General features: G+C 50.6%; 2 protein-coding genes across 5 annotated transcripts in view; both read left to right on the forward strand.

Annotated features, from left to right (window-relative positions):
• Positions 1 to 1,677: 1,677 nt before the first annotated feature.
• Positions 1,678 to 6,289, forward strand: SRSF6 (serine and arginine rich splicing factor 6). Its single transcript, XM_033075017.2, has 6 exons — positions 1,678 to 1,959; positions 2,138 to 2,286; positions 3,554 to 3,681; positions 3,843 to 4,051; positions 4,582 to 4,671; positions 4,787 to 6,289. Exons 1-6 carry the CDS (start codon positions 1,853 to 1,855, stop codon positions 5,148 to 5,150), a joined length of 1,047 nt encoding a protein of 348 aa, XP_032930908.1. The 5' UTR covers positions 1,678 to 1,852; the 3' UTR covers positions 5,151 to 6,289.
• Positions 6,290 to 6,382: 93 nt separating this feature from the next.
• The window catches only part of L3MBTL1 (L3MBTL histone methyl-lysine binding protein 1), a 33,932-nt gene continuing 19,156 nt past the window's right edge, over positions 6,383 to 21,158 (forward strand). For 3 of the 4 annotated variants that reach the window (XM_033075006.1, XM_033075008.1, XM_033075009.1), the window contains exons 1-3: positions 13,152 to 13,208; positions 19,264 to 19,445; positions 19,671 to 19,833. In XM_033075006.1, the coding sequence (XP_032930897.1) occupies positions 19,698 to 19,833 (136 nt within the window). In that variant the 5' untranslated portion in view covers positions 13,152 to 13,208; positions 19,264 to 19,445; positions 19,671 to 19,697. Of the gene's footprint in view, positions 6,690 to 13,151; positions 13,209 to 19,263; positions 19,446 to 19,670; positions 19,834 to 21,158 lie in introns of those variants that run through there. The other variant, XM_033075007.2, reaches the window with a different exon arrangement.

Consider the following 21,158-nt stretch of genomic DNA (forward strand, 5'->3'; position numbering starts at 1 on the left):
GCTTAAATAATGGTTTTTTTTACATTTTAAGTCTTTGGTAGAATTAATCCTTTAGTTCTGTGTATGCTCCACTCAGTGCAATGGTGTTGCTGCACAGAGGAGAGACTCAGAGACACTGTGACACTTTAGTAACAAGCAGTTTTCCCACTTACCAGTTTCTGAGAAAGCTCTGGTGCTTCAGAGCTTGTCCTCCAGCAGAACAGCTAAATGTGGAATATCCTGAGTGTGAGCTACATCCCAACACTTCCAGGAGAGCTTTTATTTCAGTAAGCTCAGGGGCAAGATTTCTCATACAGCATCTCTCATACTGTTCCTCTCTGTGTTGGGCAACTCAGGAATTAAAAAAGGCTTTTTGAATTTTCTACACAGAGATGTGTGTAATGGCTAAATTTACCCACAAGTCAAAATATCTGTATATCGTAGGAAAAAAATAATACAGCAACTTGTAAATTAGTTGCTGTAACGGCATACAGAAAACACTCCATGAATTTGTGAAATCATCAAAGTCCTTTCCATTGTAACAGGTCGCTCACTGCCTGTTGCACTACATTAATCAACCTTTTGAGAAAAAACTGAGACTTGAGAGATTCTCCCAGTTCTGTAACTCAAACTCAGAAGTTGCTTTGTTACAGATTCACTCAGGGCAGCATCCTGAAAAGAGAAGGCAGTGGTGGTGCCCTGGGCTGTCACAGACAGGGATTTTCCAGCACGGAAGATTGAAGTGAACACAAGCTGCTTTTAAAGTAGCTGGGAAAAATCCTGTAGTAGAATTAAATGTGGCTTTTTTATGATTTTGATTATGTAGTATGCAACATAAAAATGTTATCTGCATTATCTGCTTATATAAAATCTAAATATTTAATGTAATACAAGTATAATAATTAAACAGAAGTTTGTCTCAAATATACAAATCATAGTGTACAATAGGAATACTTTGAATGTCAAGCCCAGCAGACTGCAACAGTGCATTTATCCACATATTGAGAGGATTTTTATCAATAAACTGAGAGAACTTTCCTAATTCAGAACATTAAAGGGAAATAAGGACACACTCTTGGAGACTCCAGGCTGGTGTTTACGATTCTCCTCCACAGCCGTGGCCTGGAAGGGACTCCACAGTCGAAGCCCTTGGTGCAGCTCGGGCTCTCAGGAGGTCGTGACAGGAGCTCTGTGAGGCTGATCCCGGGGATTCTGCGGGACTGATCCTGGGAGCTTTGTATGACTGATCCCAGAGGTTCTGCAGGGCTGAACCCGGGGCTCTGTGCGGCTGACTCCGGGAGTTCTGTGGGATTGATTCCGGGGGCTCTGTGGGGCTGACCCCTGGAGCTCTTTGCGACGGATCCCTCGGCTCTGCGGGACTGATAACAGGAATACTGTGGGACTGATCTCAGCAGCTCTGTGGAAATGATCCCGGGAGCTCTGTGGGGCTGACGCCGGAGCTCTCCGAGATCCCGCCGCTCTGCGGAGCTGAGCGCGTCATACGCTGCGCGCTGGTGGCACATGCGCAGAACCGCGCTCATCTCCCGCGCGACCGCCAGGCCGGGCCAGACCGCGCCCGCGCCTCCGCGTGCCCGCAACGCTCTACCACTGCTCCCGAGCGCGCGCGGCGGCGTGGTGACATCACGCGGGCTCCGCCTCCCCTTATAAAAGCGGCGGCGCGCGGCGGGCGCCATTGTGGTGCGCCAGGCCCGGCCGTGCGGATCGGGCCCGCAGCGTATCCGCCCCTCACGTCACCAGCACTCTCGCTCCTTCTTTCTCTATCTCTGTCTTTCTCTTTCTGTCTCTCTTCCTTTCTCTTCCTCCTCCTTTCAATTTCTCTCCCTCCCCTCTTCCCCCCCCTCCCGCCGCGGACATGCCGCGCGTCTACATCGGGCGTCTGAGCTACCACGTCCGGGAGAAGGACATCCAGCGCTTCTTCAGCGGCTACGGCCGCCTGCTTGAGGTCGATCTCAAAAACGGGTGAGCGCCGCTCGTCTGTCCACCCGTACTGAGGGCCCTGGGCCGGCCCCGTCCATGTCGCGGCCGCTGCCGCGTGGCGCCGGCGCAAGATGGCGGCCGGGGTGGGGGGAGCAGAGCGGGGGGGCCTCGGCATGGGCCGGGGGCCGCTGCCTCACCGGCACCTTTTTGCTCTGCCCAGCTACGGCTTCGTGGAGTTCGAGGACTCCCGCGACGCCGACGATGCCGTATACGAGCTGAATGGGAAGGACCTGTGCGGGGAGCGGGTTATCGTGGAGCACGCCCGAGGCCCCCGCCGCGACAGGGACGGCTACAGCTACAGCAGCCGCAGTGAGTCCGGGCCCGTCCCTCCCCTCGGGGCGGCGGCGGGCAGGCCTGGGGGCGGGCAGGGCTCGGCTGGCAGCGAGCCCCGGGACTGGGTGCGGGGGGTCATTAGCAGAGGGTACCCAGTGCACCGCTGGGGCTGCAGCGTTATTCCGGCACCAGCGGCGCGCTCGGGTATCCTGGAGCAGTTCTGGCTGCCAAATCGCGGCCTTCTAGAAAGGGCTTACTCTGTTGATAACCGCTCCTCTATTCATGGGAGCGTTGAGATGTGACAGCGATGTTACATCAGTAATGTTAGTGTATAAATATCGTTGTGTAACTGGGGGAGAATCGCTCAGCTGTGAACTTTCATGTGATTGATTCTGTTGGATATATGGGAGGGGCGGGGGGAGGTTTTGGAGCAGGAATCTGTTGTGCTGGAGGGGGGGTTATATGTAAATGTTTCTGTGCTCAGCTCGTGTAGCTTCTTGAGCTGAGGTCTGTAGAGCTTGAAAGGCCTAGTACTGTAATTAAAAGTACTAAGGTTGATTTTTCGGTGGTGTTTGGAAGCGTGGTGTCGGGGGGGTTGGGTTTCTGTCTTTTTTAAAAAATCAAATGTATGTTGTTTTAAAATTGTTGCATGTTCAATTCAAACTTTTTAACAAGTCCTTGATGTTTCAATTTAAAAGTGACCAGTGGGGCTGAGGCTGTGTCCACTGAGGCTAAGATGACTGCCTTTCCTGGCCATGGCTTTTCCATACATTGTGTGACCCTTGCCCTATGACCCTTTGGCTGACCTTACCGGAAGCCATGACGACAGCAGCCTTTTGCCATTAGACGCAGGGTGATGGTGAGGATTCCAAGGGTTAGACAAAACTGGTTAAACTGAACTAGGTGACTGTTACCTTGCGTGTTTTGTGGCCAAACCACCACCAAAAACCTCATACTGTGATGTAAGTACTTAGTGTAACTAGTAAACGTTTTTGTAAAATGTAGAAATGCATGTAATCAGTTAAGTTTTATATTTTACAATGTTCTGTAAAATAAAACTTAGCAAGGTGAATCTAATAAGGAGCAGTCACTCTCTAACAGATTTTAGGAGCACAGACTTGTAGGATGTTAGTCTGTTTGATTTGCCATTAATATAGATCATGGCAAAATTGCAAAGTTTATTGGAGGCTTAGCGAAATAAAGTCCTACTCCAGTAAATATGACTGTTAAACTAACTTTTTCAGAACATTGAACTTTCTTCATGCTAGGAGACGACCTAACTTTGTTTCTTTGTACAATCAAGGTGGGGGTGGTGGCGGATATAGCAGCCGGAGACAATCGGGACGAGATAAATACGGACCGCCCGTTCGTACAGAGTTCAGGCTGATTGTTGAGAACCTTTCCAGTCGCTGTAGTTGGCAGGATTTAAAAGTAGGTATTGATGTTCTGTGTGGAGTCTGTTGTGAATATCAGGAAGTAGTAGCTTCCTTTAATAGCAGTGTTGATGTTGCAGTAGAATTAGAAAAAAGTGTACGCATTGAGTGCTGCTTGCAGAGCACCCCCATTGTGTAAGTGCCCTGTGCTTCCCGCAGGATTTCATGAGGCAGGCTGGGGAGGTGACTTATGCAGATGCCCACAAAGAACGTACAAATGAAGGAGTGATTGAATTCCGGTCATATTCGGACATGAAGCGTGCCCTGGACAAGCTGGATGGCACAGAGATAAACGGCAGGAAGATCAGGCTGGTGGAGGACAAGCCACGCTCCAGCCACAGGCGATCCTACTCTGGCAGCAGGTCCAGGTAACTCAGGGAACTTGCTGGGCACTGAAGCAAAAATGGGGGTGGGCACTCTACCTGCAGCAGTTACCTTCAGCTGATGATTTAGGACTAGCAGGAAACCTAAGTGTAGAAGGAAATTTTACATACCGTAAAGCCAGGTTTGAGCAGTTTTTTACATGTGAAATCTCAGATGTGGTTCACTGACAGTATGTTGAACCCACCCTGGTGGGACCACCTTTGCTCTTGAGAAGTTCCGAAACAACTTTTCTGTTAGATTATGCTACTAGATAGCACAATGTATTAGATGCATTCAGGAAGATTCTTCCCTGTGAGGATGGATTTCGCAGGGCAGCTGTGGCTGCTCCTGGATCCCTAGAAGTGTCCAAGTCTAGGCTGGATGGAACTTGAAGCACCCTGGGCTTGTGGAAGGTGTCCCTGCCCATGGAGCGGGGTGGAACAAGTTGATCCTTAAGATTTGTTCCATCCTGTACTTGATGCTGGGGGGCACAACCAGGCAAAGTGAAAGGGAATGACATTTTAAATGTCTGCAGGTCACGATCCAGGAGACGGTCTAGAAGCAGAAGTCGGAGAAGTCGGAGCAGCCGCAGCAGATCCCGGAGTGTCTCCAAAAGCCGTTCCCGGTAAGTGCCCCAGAGTTAATGCTGCCAGTGCAGGAACTCCCTTCCTGACAGATGTTTACAGCTTCTGGAAGCACACTGCAAGCCATTGAGAATAAACTATCTCTCTCTTTGAAAGATCCAAATCCAGGTCACGAAGCAAAGACCGCTCCCGTTCCCGATCCAAAAGCAGGAAGTCCAGATCAAAGAGCAAATCCAAACCCAAGTCTGACAGGGGTTCACGCTCGCACAGCAGATCCAAGGAGAAGTCTGAGAAGTCCCGGTCCAGATCCAGGTCCAGGTCTCGATCTCCAAAAGAAAATGGTAAAGGGGATGCTAAGTCTAAGTCCAGGTCCAGGAGCAGATCTCGTTCCCACTCTCCGCAGCAGCAGCCATTGGCCAAGGCTCGCTCTGAGTCACCGCCCAAAAGAGCCACGTCCAGGTCCCGCTCCAGGTCTCGCTCAAAGTCCCGCTCACGATCAAGATCCAGTTCAAGAGATTAGGACTAGAACTCTCCTCTCACCTTGCACACTATTATGGAACATTTTCCTACCTGTCAGGCCATTAGTGTTATGTTAGTTGGTTCAGAAGTTGGTTTTTTCTCTTGCAGGAGGGAATGGCCTAAGAACTAAGTCATAAGATATAAAGGTTTAAGTTGTATCCCAAATTTGACAATACCAGGAGGAATGGTGGTACAAAGCAGGAATACTCCCCCTTTTGTAGAAATTGAGCTGAAAGTTTGATTTTATAGCATTTCTGCAGGAGTACCTTAACTACTCTTAAATGCAAAGTGGTTTTTATATTAAAAATAAACTGAATATAAACAGGCTTAAATATGGGCTTTTTGAAAGTATCCTTTTTTCATATTATTTTCATGACATTACAACTATGGGTGTCATTAGCTTCATAGGTTTCAGCTTGCTCCAAATGCAGGATTGCCTTGCTGGACAGGTCACGTAGTTTATCTTAATTTTGGAAGCAGGTGGCAAACTGTATAAACCAGTAACAGTACTAGGAAGATTTTAGACCAGCAATAAACTCAAGTTGGAGGACTTACATTGTAGCTTGACTTGCCAAAAGAACATTCCCCACATACTGAGACTGTACTAGAAGTAACAAAGGTACTCTGGAACCTGTGTCCTATAGTATTGGTGAAAATCCCTTTGTTCCAGACTTGAATGAATAAAAACTTTCTGACGTTTCTTGCTTGGATCTCAAGTGTCACTGTTGTCAGACACGAAGGTATCTCTTGGCTGTGGTCCAGGTTATTAGTATGCTGTGTGGTTTGTCAGCCTCAATCCCCATTGGATATGAAGCCCAGGTGAAGAAATCTGTCTTCCCTCCCCTTTGACTCACTTATGTTAACGTTTTGCTTCAGACTAGGAGAACATAATCCTCATGTGTGTAGGTCCAAACTTTATTGGAAATGTAGTCTCTTGGAGCTAGAATTCTAGTTTTAACAAAGGCTTTGCTAAACCACAGTTGCCAGTTCACTTAAATTGTGGAATAGGACTCCTCCCAGAAATTCCCCTTTATAGTTAAATTGATTTTTTGTAACATGCAGTAGCAAACATTAGAACTGCCTTGTACTCTTTATACAACGTGTAGTTTGACTTGTATAAAATTAAATTGGTGACTCAAACTCTTGTGTTCATTGCAGTAAAATGGGATTCTTGCTCTGCCTTGTGCTGGGGAAATCAAAACTTACCCTGCAAAACTTACCCTGCTTTTATGGAGACAACTTCCTTGGTTTAGTGAGACTAGGTAGCTCTTGACAGGCTCTTGGTGGTGTGCTTGAGACCAGCACAAGCTCTTTTGTGTCCCAGTGTATCACCTTGTCCTTTGCAGGAGTGGCTGGGTGTGACAGCTGCACCTCTGTTCCCAAGTTACTCACCCAGAGGAACTGGGTCAGCATGGAGCACATGTGAAATGTCACTTGATGCCAACTTTTCTGGAATTTCTTCATGCTATAAACAAGTCTGAAATTCAGTGTCTCACCACTTCCTGACCATCTCTGTAAAGCTGCACTTTGCCCGTTGCAAGTGAGTATCCATGCTGGTGGCAGAGGAGTTCCTAGGGAGAGTGGTCAGTTCTGAGCTCATGTTCCTAGAGCCTAAACTGGAGTGGTTCCATGCCTGATGTTGCCATAAGATCAGGTTATCAAGCCTGGGTGCTGCAGTGTTATCTGCACCTGACCCTGGTGGTAATTTGTGATAAGGAGTTTGGGTTAAATTGGAGGCTTTTCCTGACGGTGGTGTATTTCAGCATGAGTCGAGAAATGGTGTTGCTGTGTTGATTACTGCAGGGTCTGAGATGGGAGGGGAGTACTTGAGGCCTCCTACAGAATTCAGACTGGGCAAGAACAGTTAAGGTCAGGTTTGCAGCCTAAGATACACTTGAGGACATACGAGTTAAGCTGCTTTGGTTATACTTGTGATCATGGAGTAGGTCAGACTTCAGAGGGAACTTCGCCTCTTTGTAAAACAACTTTAGAGGGAACTCTGGTAAAATGCATATCAGACTCTTCAAAAGAAGGATTGACCTTGGAGCTCAGCAGGTTGAAAAACACGTGCATATTCCCAGCTTGTGTCTGTGATAACGAGATGTTGACCATTACTATTTTGCAGATACAGTACCTTCTTTCTAGAACTGACCCCAGTGCCAGCTGGAGAATGTACTGGCCACTCCAACGCCATGGGCACCCCAGCCTTGGTCAGCAATGCAGAGTGGTGGCTCCTAACCAGCTACACTCAGCTGGCTGAGCTGAGATTGCTGTGACAGTGGTTATATTTTGAGTCCTCATTCATTAATTACAGGGAGGGGCCAGATTGCATTTAACCAATTTACCTCCAACTCCTTTAAATACTGAGATTTTTTTGCTGTTTTACTGGAGCCACATTGCCTGTCTCCTTTGGCTGCTGCCCTTCACCATGCAAATTAAGCTGGGATTCCTTGGCATGACTCAGCCTTCTGGATGGGTTTCCTTCGGAAAGCTGGGAGGATTTTGGTTGTGCCAGATCCTGAGCCAGGCAGTGAAGTGCACAGCTTGGGATAATGCTGTAAGGAACAAGCAAACCCCAAACACACCCAGCGTTCCAGCTCTCTCAGCAGCACTTTTTGTGGGAATGGGACACTGAGGCTGGTGTGTATTGGTCATCACAAGTGTGAGTTTTCCTGAGATCTCTTCTGGGTGTGATGAAAGGGATTGGGATAAATATCCATAAAAGAGTAGAAGGCTACAGGACCTTCATGCTGACTGCAGGTGCTTTGCCTGCAGTAGCAGCAATAGTTTGATGAAAAAACTATCTGGCATTGTCATAACTCATTTTTAACCTGGCTCTGCAAACAGCCTTTTGGGGATGTGCATCAGAATTGGGCTATCTGACTTTTGTTGTCGTTTTTAGTGGGGTTTTGGGGATTTTTTTTTTTTGCATTTGGTATAATCAATATAAATTTGTCTTTAAAAAGATAAAAGAGAAACCTGGCTTCTCATCAAATGTGGGGTACAGGATTGACAATCTAAGTGTCTATAGCAAACTGTAAGAGAAATCAACACTACAGTTAAAAGTGAAACTTAGAATGTGGGACTGTATTTGCAGTCTGGATCTGGCCTTTTCCTCTATTTGAAAAACATACCTCTGTGTGTTTTGGTTTTTGGCGTAGATGCAAGTTTTGTCCTTCAGTCATAGAATCCTGGACTGGTTTGACTGGAAGGACCTTAAAGCTCATCTGGTACCATCCACTGCCATGGGCAGGGATACCTGCCACCAGACCAGGTTGCTCCAAGCCTCCTCCAGCCTGGCCTTGGACACTTCCAGGGATAGAGCAGCCACAACTTCTATTTGATTCACTTTTTATTTGATTCTATGTCAGGAATAGTAGTGTTGCTGTAAGGAAGGACACAACTCTGTGTATGATGCACACTAAATTAAGTCTCTCACCTTGCAATATCACTGCTTGGAGTAGAGCTGAGGGCCCGAGTAAGTGACCCTCATTTTTCTTATTATAGCACTTCTACCTTTAAATTCCATGGTTTCAGACTCTTTACAACTGCCAGGTGACTCTGTCCCAATCCTGATTGTAACCACTTTTAGATGAGCAGTGGGGAGTGGCATTTAAAACAATTCCTGGATTTCTTCTTCACACATCGAATAACTTGAACTATTTCCAATTCCTACTAAAGTCTTAGTTTAGGTTGGCACTATGACATCCACAGAGCAATTTCATACATCAAAGAGCAAAACCTGTGAAAGCAGGAACTTGGCTGACATCCCAACAAATAGCTGAGGTGCTGGGAATGTCTTTGAGAGATGATGCAAACCCTGGGATCATTTGAAAGATGCATCATTTGGATGTGGTTGACAATAAAGTTCCTGCAACACCCTCAGCAACTCTCTGCTGTGTCCTAACTTTGTCAGGGCTGTTTAAACCAAACATGTTACTTTAAAAGGTGAGAAGCACAACTAACACAAATATTGCTCAGTGTAGTGGTGGTAGTTCAGGAATTTTATCTATGTATCCTTAGTTTCATAAGGTCACTTTTACATAGTGATCAGCCCTTTCTCTTGCTTTTTTTTTTTTTCAGTTAGGTGAAAAGGGTGAAATAGGAGAATATGGGCTCAACTCTCACAGCTCCCTCACACATTATTAGTTTGCTAAATGTGTGTGTAGGTGTCAGAGGGGAAGTTGCAGCTGTTTCATAATCCAGTAAAAATTTGCAGTAAACTAACTGCTCTGAAGTGGCTCATAAACCTCCACCCTTTTAGCAGCATCTGTCTTTACCAGGCTGGGTTGGAAGCATATAGGTGTGTTCTTGTGGGAGAAGGAGCAATTGGTATGATCCACACCACAGAAAAAGCACTGACCACAGGACGGATGTCTGCAGCTAATGCATGGCTCAGGGTGTACATCACACCAGCTTGTACTAGAGCTCAAGTTTTGAGCATAATTCTGGGTGATTCTCTGACTCAAGGGCAATATCCTCTTGTTCTTAGAAAGCGGCTTTTGCAGGGTGGTCTTATTTAGAATATCTTAAATACTCTTTCCATTCATTTTAGAAGCAGACACTTAAGTCTTGATCCAGTGTTTTTCCATTGGGTAAGAACTGAGTGCAGTGATTTTGGTCCAAAGTACCAAAAACAGGTGACACCAGGGTTGAAAGTGACAGTGTGTGCTGGCGTGTGCCTGGAGTGGGGGGGCTGTAGATTTATTACAGCATATGCAGCTCCTTTAAATGGGAATAAGAGGTTAGTGCTGTTAAGCCAGTAGGTGTTGCATGGATCACAGCTCCTGGGCCTGGTGCAGCTTATGGTGCACAACTGCACCCAGGTGAGCTGCTGGCAGCAGAATGGGATCAAGTGCAAAATGCTTTCCCCTGCACAGCTCTTGTGCACTTTGTTCTGGTCAGCATTAGCGTGAGAGGAGAATAACACAGCACAGTCTCTTGTGATCACAGTAGTGACAGGGATGCTGTACAATTCACCTGGGAGGTGCCACAGCAGCTCCTGTTCTGCTCAGCTCTGCTTCAAGCATGGAGTAAGTGCTGACAATAACAGGAGACACAAGAAAAGTATTTCTGAAAGAGCCTCACCTTGTCTGAGTCTGCTGACAATTAAAACCAGTTGCTCTGGGACACTGGAAGTGTAATCCACCACTTTCCATCATTCAGGTGTCAGCTGTGTATGTGTGGCAGCCCAGACCAGAATTGTTCTATAGTTCTCCACATACAGCATCCTCCTAGAAAGCATGAAACTGATACAGAGTGACCTTCCCAGTGGGAATAAAAGCTATGGAGAGCTGCAGCTTCCTTTGCTTCATGTTTTATGTGGTCTCTGTCACGCTTTTTGGACATGACTGTGGGTGAGGACAGGAGTAACAGGCACTACCATGTGTGCATGCTGCCATCTTGTGAATAGCAGAATCTCAGCCAAACAAGTCCCAGAGCAGCATAGCCCTGCACACACTGGGACTTAGGGGACTAATGGCACAGCAGAGTTGAAAAATCCATGTCAGAATAAATTAAATAGCAAAAGCATTACAAAGAGCTAAGTTTAAGCAAATGAAAGCTCATAGAATCCCAGAACAGCTCAAGCTGGAGGGGATCCATAAGGATCACAGAGTCCAAAACCCTACTCCTGACAAGACCACCTAAAATTAGACTATAGGGACTGAGTGTTGTCCAGATACTCCCTGAACTTGGTGCTGTGACTGCTTCTGTGGGGAGCCTGTTCCTGGCACTGAGCAGCCTCTGGGTGAGGAACCTTTTCCTAATGTCCCACCTGAACTTCCCCTGAGGCAGCTTTGTTCCATCTCCTCCATCCCGTTGCTGGTCCCAGAAGGGAGAGATCAGCGCCTGTCCCCCGCTGGAGGAAGGTGCAGAAGCAATGGGGTCACCACTCAGCCTTCTCCTCCCAGCTGAACAGGCCAAGTGGCCTCAGCTGTTCTTCGCAAGTCCTGCCCTCAGGACCTTTCACCAACCTGATTCCCTGTTCTGGACACAACTCCAGCCCTCAGATGTCTTTTGTGTGCTGAGGGGCCCAAACTGTTCCCAGGACTGGAGGTGAGGGTGCTCCAGAGCAGAGCAGGACAGTCACCCCCTGATGTCCTGTGGGGCAGGGCTGGCCCGTGGTGGGGCTGGCCCGTGGGGCTGCGAGGGCACTGCTGGCTCCTGTTCCACTTGCCCTCAGCCTAAAGCCCCTGAGCCCCTTCCTCAGTATAGCTCCCCAACCCCCAAGGTGTAAGTTCAGATCCTTTGCAGTAGAGATCACAGAAATCGAAGTTGAGGCACAGAGAGGGAAATGGTCTGATGTTACATCAGCCAGAAGGCTCACTGGGAAGCCAGGGCTGTTTCCTCTTTTTACCTAATGTAGCTGTTCCCTAGGAATTCATCATTCTGAGTTCCTGATTGTTTTTTTTTTACAGCAAGCTCAGCCAGGAGCAGGGAACTGATGAATTGCTTTTCAAGTGACTGAGTTTCACTCTGCTCCTGATTCAAATCTGCTTGACCTTCCCTCTGCAGCATAAAATGATTGATATGGGAATTTTTTTTCTACACTGTGGCACTGGAGTTTTATTTGAAAATGGGGAAGAAGGCAGTAGTAGCAAAGGAAATACATTGTTACTTCCCTCCTGATTTGCAGGATCTGTGGCTTCATCAGAGTCTGACTTAATATTTTTAATGTGGTAAAAGTTTTGGAGTACAAAACTGAAGGTGACAAGGAACTTACAGATACACTAAAACTGTGAGGTTGCCCTTACCGTCTCCAAAGTGAGTAGGAACGCCCTGTGCCCCAGGTTCTGATCAGTCAGAGCTGGCTGTCAGGGTGAGCAGGCAGTCACGTCCCCCCAGCCCATCCAAAACACATAGAGGGCTCTTCTCAGAAGTTTTTTGTACGTTTGACCATTGTGCTTTCAGCCTTAGTTCCTTCCACTCCCACTTTCTGCACGTAAGTGGGACAGAGCTTGTGTAAGTGTCTGGTCACAGAATACTGAAGGGTGGGCAGGTGAGCAGCCCTGGGTTTGAGCAGAGCCTGTTACTGCAGTGTGTCCATCATGCATTTCCACTACAGGACCAGCCAGAATGATCCTTTCACTGCCCAGGGATCTTGGGGATGTCACACTAACATCCTCTGGTGCCGCTTTGAGCCTATGGTCGGAGTACCAGAGAGGGAATTCTGCCCTGGTACTGAAGCCAGATAAAGCCTGGGGAGCTGATATGGTCTCCAGGGCCCCTTGGCTGCTGTGGAGGACAGGTCCCCATTGGTGTTGTCTGGTTCTTCTCAGAGGGGAGTTTGGTTCACCACACAATTTAGAATTGTTTGGATTGGGAGGGACCTTAAAGGCTCATCTCATTCCACCCCCTGCCATGTGCGAGGACATCTTCCACTATTCCAGGTTGCTCCAAGCCCTGTCCAACCTCGATCCAGGGATCCAGGGGCAGCCACAAATGCTCTCAGCAACCTGTGCCAGGGCTTGCTCACCCTCACAGGGAAGAATTCCCTCCCAATATCCCATCTGTCCCTGCCCTCTGGCAGTGGGAAGCCATTCCCTATATCCTGTCTCTCCATGCCGTGTCCCCAGTCCCTCCCCAGCTCTCCTGGAGCCCCTTTAGGCACAGGAAGGGGCTCTGAGCTCTCCCTGGAGCCTTCTCTTCTCCAGGTGAGCACCCCCAGCTCTCCCAGCTTGGCTCCAGAGCAGAGGGGCTCCAGCCCATCCACAGCCCCCGTGCTTTAGCGAGGCAGCACCCTGTGGCTCCGTGCTGCCCGTCCCGTCTGATCCTAGCCCCGCGGCCCGGGTCTGCCCGGCCGGTCCGGGGGGCTCCCGGCGTTGCCATGACGACTCCCCCCTTTCCCCGCATCCCCCCGAAAAGCTGCGGCGGGGCTGAGCGCGGCCCTGCGGATACGGCCCCGCGCGTTTCCACGGCGACGGCGCGGCTGAGCCGCCCCCTCCCCGCGCTCCCCGCGCACACTCGGACCGGCCCCGCGCCCCTCCCGCACCCCGGGCCGGGCCGGGCCGGGCCGGCCAGCGCCGCCGGGCTCGGAGCAGCGCCCGCCCGGCTGCAGGTAAGGAGAGCGGCCCGGGCTCACCGCGTCCCCGCCTGGCATCGCCGCAGTCCCGAGCCCGCTGGGCGAGGCCCCGGCCGGGCGAGCGGGCCCGGGCCTGGCGCCGGGGCGGGAAGCGCCGAAATCCGCCGGGCCCGGGCGGGGCCGCAACCACGCTGGAGCCGCGGGGTGGGGCCGGGGCTGCCCCGGGGCGGCCGGGCCGGGCCGGGCCACCGGGAGCGGCTCTGCCTTCGCCTGGGCCGACCCCCAACATCGGCGCGATGATGGCCCGGGCCGGGCTCGCGTCCTGCCCTGTCCGGCTCCGGCCCTGCCCTGCCCAACCCAGCCCAGCCCAGCCCAGCCCAGCCCTGCTCAGCCCTGGCTGCCCCCGGGGAGCCTCTCGGGACGCACCGGGGTCAGGAGTGCCTTCACGGGGGACACTTGGCCGTGTTTCTTCAGGTTTTTCTCAAATATGGGGTGAGCAGGTGCTGTCCCAGAGCTGACCCCACTGCAGCCCTGCACAGGGCCCTGCAGCCTGGAGGGCTTTGATCCAACCTAGCAGTGCACAAACAGCCCAGATGCTCCGCATGGTCCAGGACAGGTCCTGGATTGATTTCTTTACTAGTTATAAAAGAAAATAAAACACTGGACAGTTAGAAATATTTTGAGGTTAGGTATCGTTCCTGTTTAGATGTTTCCATCTGCTTATAAGTGTGGAAAAATATCCAAACTGTTCAGGGCTGGTGCTGCCAGGGGGCAGTTGGAGGTGGGTGTGGCTGTCCTTGTTGTGCCCCTCAGAAGTGCCCGGGCTTCAGGCTGCCCTTGGCCTCCAGCTTGGATGGTGTCACCTTGACCCCTTTGAGGTGGCACATGGGACTGCTGGCAACTGCTCATCCTCCCCACCTGCGCATCTGAGCAGATCCACAGGCCTAAGTGCTGGTGACAGTGAAACTCCTGGGGACAGCAGGGGACACCCAGCCTGAGTGTCTCTGCTTTGTTGTCTGTGTCTGAACCTAAAGCTTGCTGCTTGCTGCTTTATTGCCCTTCTTCCTCTGATCTCCATTTTCACAGAATCTATTTGCTCTTTTGAAATGTGTGACATGAACAACCTCTTACTGCACAGAAGGACATTTCGTCTGTTTTTGAGATGTTGATAAATACCATGACCCACTCCAAACCTCACCATGCTGCATTAGAACCCAGGAGAAGAACTTTGTGGCCCTTTGTTTGTTCCAGAGGAGGCATTTGCTCCTAGCTTTGCAACAGCAGTCAGATTTGGAAGGGGAGAAGTGTGTGATTGTCTGTCTCCACTGGGCTGCTTGCCTGTGCCAAGGGTGTTCCTAAGTGCTCTTGCATGTATACAAAGCAAGTATTTTCTGCATTACCATTAGTCTCCTAAATACCTGCCCTGGGCAGTGCCAGAAGACAAGGGAGGATCCAAGGGAACGGCTCCTAGCCCCAGACGTCTCTCTGGTGCTCTAGTGTGTAACTTGCAGTTTAAGCATCATCCCAGCTGGTGGTCTTTCTTAAAGGCTCAATTTTGCCACTGGAGGTAATTAAAAACCCATATCTCAGCTGATGGCAAGGATGGGAAAGTTTTTGATTATGACTGAGGAAATTCCTGAAAAAAAAAAAATAATTACAGAATCTCAGGCTGGGTGAGGCTGGAGGCACCTCTGGAGCCCACCTTGCACAGCCCCTGCTCCACCAGGGCCACCCAGAGCCAGCTGCCCAGGATGTGTCCACGTGGCTTTTGAGTCTCTCCAGCCATGGAGACTCCACCACCTCCCTGGGCACCTGCCCCAGTGTTCGGCCACCCTCCAGTGCAGAAGTGTCTCCTGAGCTCAGAGGGCCCCTCCTGTGTGTCACTTTGTGCCCGTGGCTCCTGGGGCTGTCCCTGGCCCTGTCCCCTCTGCAGCCTCTCCCCAGGTGTTTATCCCCAGGGATGAGATGCCCTGAGCCTGCTCTGCTCCAGGCTGGGCAGTCCCAGCTCTCTCAGCCTCTCCTCATGGCAGAGATGCTCCAGTCCCTCCATCACCTCCTTCCTGGCCCTGTGCTGGACTCTGTGCAGTCTGTCCCTGTCTCCTGTACTGGGCAGCCCAGCTCTGGGCCCAGCACTCCAGGGCTGGCCTCACTGGTGTGGGGCAGAGGGGAAGGACCCTCTCCCTCCACCAGCTGTGACACAGCTCCCAGTGCAGCCCAGGATGCTGTTCTGCATTGCTGCAAGAGCACATTGCTGGCCCATGGGCATCCTGGTGTCCAGCAAGACCTTTCCTCCCAGCTGGGTGGCCCCCAGCATGTACCAGTGCAGGTTTCAGGAATATTTAAAATTCTAAGTAGCCACAAAGTGAATAACTGTTAATATTGTTTGAATTAGACTACTTTCAGCCAATGTTTTGATGAACAGAATCACCTTTTCTGAGCAGATCATGCATTATACAGTGCTGTTGGGGCTGTGCATGGCTCCATGCCTGGAGCTGCTTCTCTCCATGCTCCTGTGTGGCACGCAGCACACCCTTTCTCTTCCCAAGAAGCAGATCATTCCCTGGCTCTGCCATGGTTTGGTGAGAGGGTGAGGGTGTGTGTGAGGCTGTGGCAGAGCTCGTGTGTCCAGCAGCCTTAGAGATGCTCTGCAAGCCCCAGGGTCACTGGTCTGGAACGTGGCTGTGCCAACACCCAGTGATCCCTGTTGGATGAGCTACACCTCTGTAAGCAGCAGAGACAGTGATCCTGGTTGCCTTAAAGTGTGTGTTTTGTGGCCAGTGTCCTTGGCCTGTGTGACTGTGTGCACAGGCTGATGTTCCTAGCTGTCTCAGGCACTCAGGGTGGTCAGGCTGTGCTCTGTGCCCCCTTCTCTGTGGTGGTGATTTGTTTCCTGAGCCAGGAGGTTTATCTCTGACAGAGAACACAATTCAGAGACACTCATCCTGCTGTCAGAACTGGCTGGGATAGGCTGGTGGGGTGTGGCTGCAGACCATGTGCACAGCCCTACCCTTCCACAGAGCACAGCATTCCAGGGAAAAAGCAGGAGGGAGCAGAGCGCTCCCAGATGAGACTTGTCTTGAAAAATTCCACCTTCCAGCCTGCACATTGTGGTGTTCGCTGGAGGGATCGTGTATGTGTGTGGCCAGGGTTTCTTGGGATGGCTTTCCTCCTTACTGGCTTTTCCAGCTAGGGATCCTTGGCTGTCCCTCAGCAGAAGGCAGAAGTGAGGAATGGATGTGAGGAGTCCTTGTGGAATGGATGGGCTGAGGAGTGGGGCTCACCTGCACCCTCTGTAAGATGTGGAGTTACACCCAATACCAAGAAAAATGGAGAAGGCCAAAACAGCTGCAGCTCCACTGTTGTTCTTTTAAAAGCTGGCTGGGGGTGGGATTTGAAGGCTGCTGAGAGGCCTGATTCTGGTTTGTCTGGGTGGGCAGAGCTTCATCAGATGTCACTAGGACATGTGCAGGCCAAAAGCTTTTTAAGAACAACAGCTAAAAAATAAAAATTAAAAAAAAGAATAAAGAAATAGCTTTTGTTCAGTATCCAGAGCAATCAGCAGAACAAATCATAGAATATCCTGAGCACAAGGATCCTGGTCCAGCTCCTAGCCCTGCACAGACACCCCATCAATCCCACCCCACCCCATGCCTGAGAGCATTGTCCAAATGCTCCTGAAGCTCTCGAGGTCCTGGGGAGCCTGTTCAGTGCCTGTGCCTGACCACCCTCTGGGCTTAAAACCTTTTCCTAACCTCCAAGGAAAAGTGTGAGTTTGGTTTGCTAATTGTTGTGCTAATTTGCCGATTTTCGTCCTGGTAGGCTGGGTAAAGACCAGGCTGAGTAAAGCCCTGAGCTGCGATCCCAACCTGCTGGGAGCAGAAGGTTGAATTACTGACCTTCTGAGGTTCCTGAATTATCCTGTGATAATATGGGTTGCTGCAGGGCTTGCAGGAAACCCCCTGAAGGGATCTGTGGGGCAGTGGTACCTGCCTGGGCTCTGGCTCCAGGGGCTGAGGCCACCAGAGTTGTGTGAGCTGTGGGCATCCCCTCTGTGACATTTTTTCTGCTCCCAGGGAGCAGAGTTATCCCAAGTGCCTTTCTCCTGCTGTGACAATGGTGCTAGGGCAGGTCGTAGCTGTGGCTGAGCCCCTTTTCCTCATGTTGCTGTAGCATTCCTGACTTGAGACACTTCACAGCACCTTGGGCTTCCAGGGGGTTTTATACCGGGATTTTAAAAACTGTGAGCTGCAAACAATCTCCAATCCTGATTCTCAGTCCTCTAGGTGGAGATGGAGCTCTGCAGCCCAGGTATTGTGTCATGCCCACACCTGTGGGGATTATCCCAGGAATCCAGGGTGTGCTGTGGTTGATGTGAGTAGTGTTGGTGGTAAATTTTTGTCTGACACTGTGGAAGCCCCTGACAAAGAGGTGGGAGAGCCCTGGGAGCCGCTGAGTTTCAGCTGTGGCAAGAGTGTGCTTACAAGTTCACACAAACAGTGTTCTTGCTGCTCATGTGTGGCCTCAGAATAGTTTTGAGCCTGGTATAGAATTTGTGCTCCATGCATGCTCAAAGGGCAGGAGCTGGGACAAGGAGTTAGGGGAAGGTTTCCACCAGCAAGACAGTTGTTCCAGCCAGAGGTGCTGGGGAAAGCACTCACACTGCTGCTGAGGGACAGATGAGGGGAACAGAAGGCACAGTTTGTTGTAGAATGGAGGTATTGTTAGGGTTACAGAGGACCTGTAAAATCACTGAGTCCAGCAGTATGGTCAGGCCATGGGCTGGATGGGCTCCTCTGCTTCTTGGAGGGCTCCCACCCCTCTGAGCTGGGCAGCCCCAGTGCTGGGACATGCCCTTGGCTGCAGCGAGGCCTTTCCCAGGAGGCTGCTGGGGGAGGGGTTGTCTGGAGTTTAAGGCCTAAATGTCAGTTGTTTAGCTTTTCCAGTTTAAAGACCAGCACCACACTCTGTAATCCAGATTGATTCTGTTCACCCTGCACTCGCAGGAGAACCAGTGTCCACAGCCTCAGCCTAGCCCCATAAGGATTTGGAGAGTGAACCACAATCACAGAATATCTCAAGCTGGAAGGGACACATAAGGGCCATCAGGTCCAACTTCCTGCTCCTGGCACCCAAAATTAAAACATAATGTTGACTTGGCATGTCCTGTGCAAATATTTCCTTTTGTGTTCATATCAGAGACTGTGAGAAACTGAGGTGGAGCATCACAAGCCTGAGCACTGCCTTCTAGGCATTTCCAGTCCCAAGTTCTGTTTGAATTTTTAAAAAAGGCAAAAGTTCCCACAAAATGAGGAGCTGTCCTTGAAATATTTGACTCAATGATGAATCAAGGATTGACTGGATTTAAGTGCCAAAAAAAGCAGATAGATTCATACTGCGTATTAGGAAGCACTGAAACAGGTTGGCTGCTAAATTCATTTTGGCTTTCACTTGGAATCTGGTGTCCAGATTAGTTTCTCAGTTCCTTCATTTGTCCTGACACTCAGCAGTGCTCTTCTGCACCTGGAGAGTCTGAAAGGTCTGTGCTGTTTGCCAGTTGAGAATCAGGTGTTTCTGGTCACAAACCTGACAGAACTGGGAGAAGTACATCTTCCCCTCCGTGTGACCACACCATCCCACTCTGTGCCGTCTGATTGTAACACCTTTATTTGATTGTCTCAGGTTTTAAAATTCCAGACTTTGTCCTTTGTAGCCCAATTCTTAGCTGCTCCACTGAAATGAATATCCTGTTTTCCACATGGATGTCTTCCCTTTTAAATTCAAGTTCAGAAGGGGCCAAGACATGAGTGTGGTCCTCTTTGTAGCCCTGCTTCCATCCTGGCAGCAGGTGCTTTGGAGAGGATGCTGCTGCAATGTGGAGCTCCTGGGCCCATGGGTGGGGGGCTGGTCACAGCCAGGGAGTGCCAGTCGTGCCCTCGGGGCCCTGCCACTTTGCTTCCTTCTTGAGATTCATGGCTGGACAGGTTGAGCATCACCAGTCCCACGAGAAACTCAGGTGGGGTACGGGGGACATCAAGTTCCCCCCACCCACACCCACAGTAACTCCTGTCACTTGTGAAATTCTCTCTTGCAGCCAGTTAGAAGATCAAGGGTGACACTCCAACAGGAAGGAGACCTGCAAGAAGCTCTGCCTGCTCCAGGGTGGGATTTGGCAGCCCTCAGTCACAGTCTCTCAGAAAATTGTAGGCCCCCGCGGGCGGCAGGAGCAGCTTGTGGTGGACCTGTTGAGCTCGTATCATCTTATGGTGGTGGCAGGTGAGAAAAAACCTTCGGCATTTGCAGGAGCTGAGCTGGGACCTCGCAACAGGGGCTTTAATGGGTCATGTTGATGCCAGCTGTGAGCTTCATGTGGGTTCAGTGGACTTTTAATACATCTTGCAAGGGTTTCTGCCAGGACAGACCATCCTGTGCAGTCACTTCCTCACTCCTTTGTTGTGTTTATACTGGTAGCCAACTTGATTTCTTGCCTGCTGCCTGCAGGGCCTCGCTGTGTGCCCAGGCAAGGTGATGGACAGCAGGGGGGAAACGGAGGTGGTGAGGAGCACCAAGGGCAGTGCTGCTCGGGAGGTCAGTGTCCACGTGGTCAGCACCGAGAGCACTGTGCAGAGCACCCACCTGCCCACCACTGCCTTCATCATCCCAGGTATGTGGAGCAGTCCCCTCCAGCTGCTGCCTCCCCAGCCCTGATAGCCCACGCTCCTTGTGGAGCTGTGCTCCTCCCAAACCTTGTGAGGCAAAGCCAAGCTACTGTTGCCATCTTGGTGGTTCTCTGTGGCTGTCCCACATCACTTGGACTGTTTGTGGTCAACTGAATCTTCCTGAGCTTTAAATGGAAGTCCTTTGATGGGCCCTGAGCCAGGGCAGTGCAGCATGTTGGGTGGCTGCTCTGCAGGGCTGCAGGCTCCTGGGCTGCTGCATGAGCATGGAATCCCAGAACAGCTCAAGCTGGAGGGGATCCATAAGGATCACCGAGTCCAAAACCCTACTCCTGACAGGACCACCTAAAATTAGACTATAGGGACTGAGTGTTGTCCAGATACTCCCTGAACTTGGTGCTGTGACTGCTTCCGTGGGGAGCCTGTTCCTGGCACTGAGCAGCCTCTGGGTGAGGAACCTTTTCCTAATGTCCCACCTGAACTTCCCCTGAGGCAGCTTTGTTCCATCTCCTCCATCCCGTTGCTGGTCCCAGAAGGGAGAGATCAGCATCTGTCCCCCGCTGGAGGAAGGTGCAGAAGCAATGGGGTCACCACTCAGCCTTCTCCTCCCAGCTGAACAGGCCAAGTGGCCTCAGCTGCTCTTCCCGAGTCCTGCCCTCAGGACCTTTCACCAACCTGATTCCCTGTTCTGGACACAACTCCAGCCCTCAGATGTCTTTTGTGTGCTGAGGGGCCCAAACTGTTCCCAGGACTGGAGGTGAGGGTGCTCCAGTGCAGAGCAGAGCAGAGCAGGACAGTCACCCCCTGATGTCCTGTGGGGCAGGGCTGGCCCGTGGGGCTGCCAGGGCACTGCTGGCTCCTGTTCCACTTGCCTTCAGCCCAAAGCCCCTGACCCCCTTCCCCAGGCTAACTCTCCAATCTTGTTCCCCAAGTCATACATTTTTTTTCAGCATTATCCCATCCCAGGTGCAGAATCCAGGTCTTACTCTTGTTTCATGCACATGGTGGTTGGTTAGCCCAGCTCTCTGGTCTATCTAGATCTCTGTGTAAGGCCTCTCTACCCTCAAGGTTGTACACAGCTCCTCCTGATGTAATGTCATTGATAAAATTACTTAATGGGTATTAAATTCCTGCATCCAGATAATTCATAAAAAATTTAGGAGCACTGGCCCTAAACCCTGGGAACTCCACTGGTGATGGCCCCTAGCCTGATGTGCCTCCAGTTCCTGTAAGACTTTGAGCCCAACTGTAGGAGACCCATCATCTGGTTGTTCACCTGATGGAGTGTATGAGCTCTGCACTGGACACTTTG

The sequence above is a fragment of the Catharus ustulatus genome, chromosome 17 (assembly GCF_009819885.2).
Source record: "Catharus ustulatus isolate bCatUst1 chromosome 17, bCatUst1.pri.v2, whole genome shotgun sequence".
Classification (NCBI taxonomy): Eukaryota; Metazoa; Chordata; class Aves; order Passeriformes; family Turdidae; genus Catharus; species Catharus ustulatus.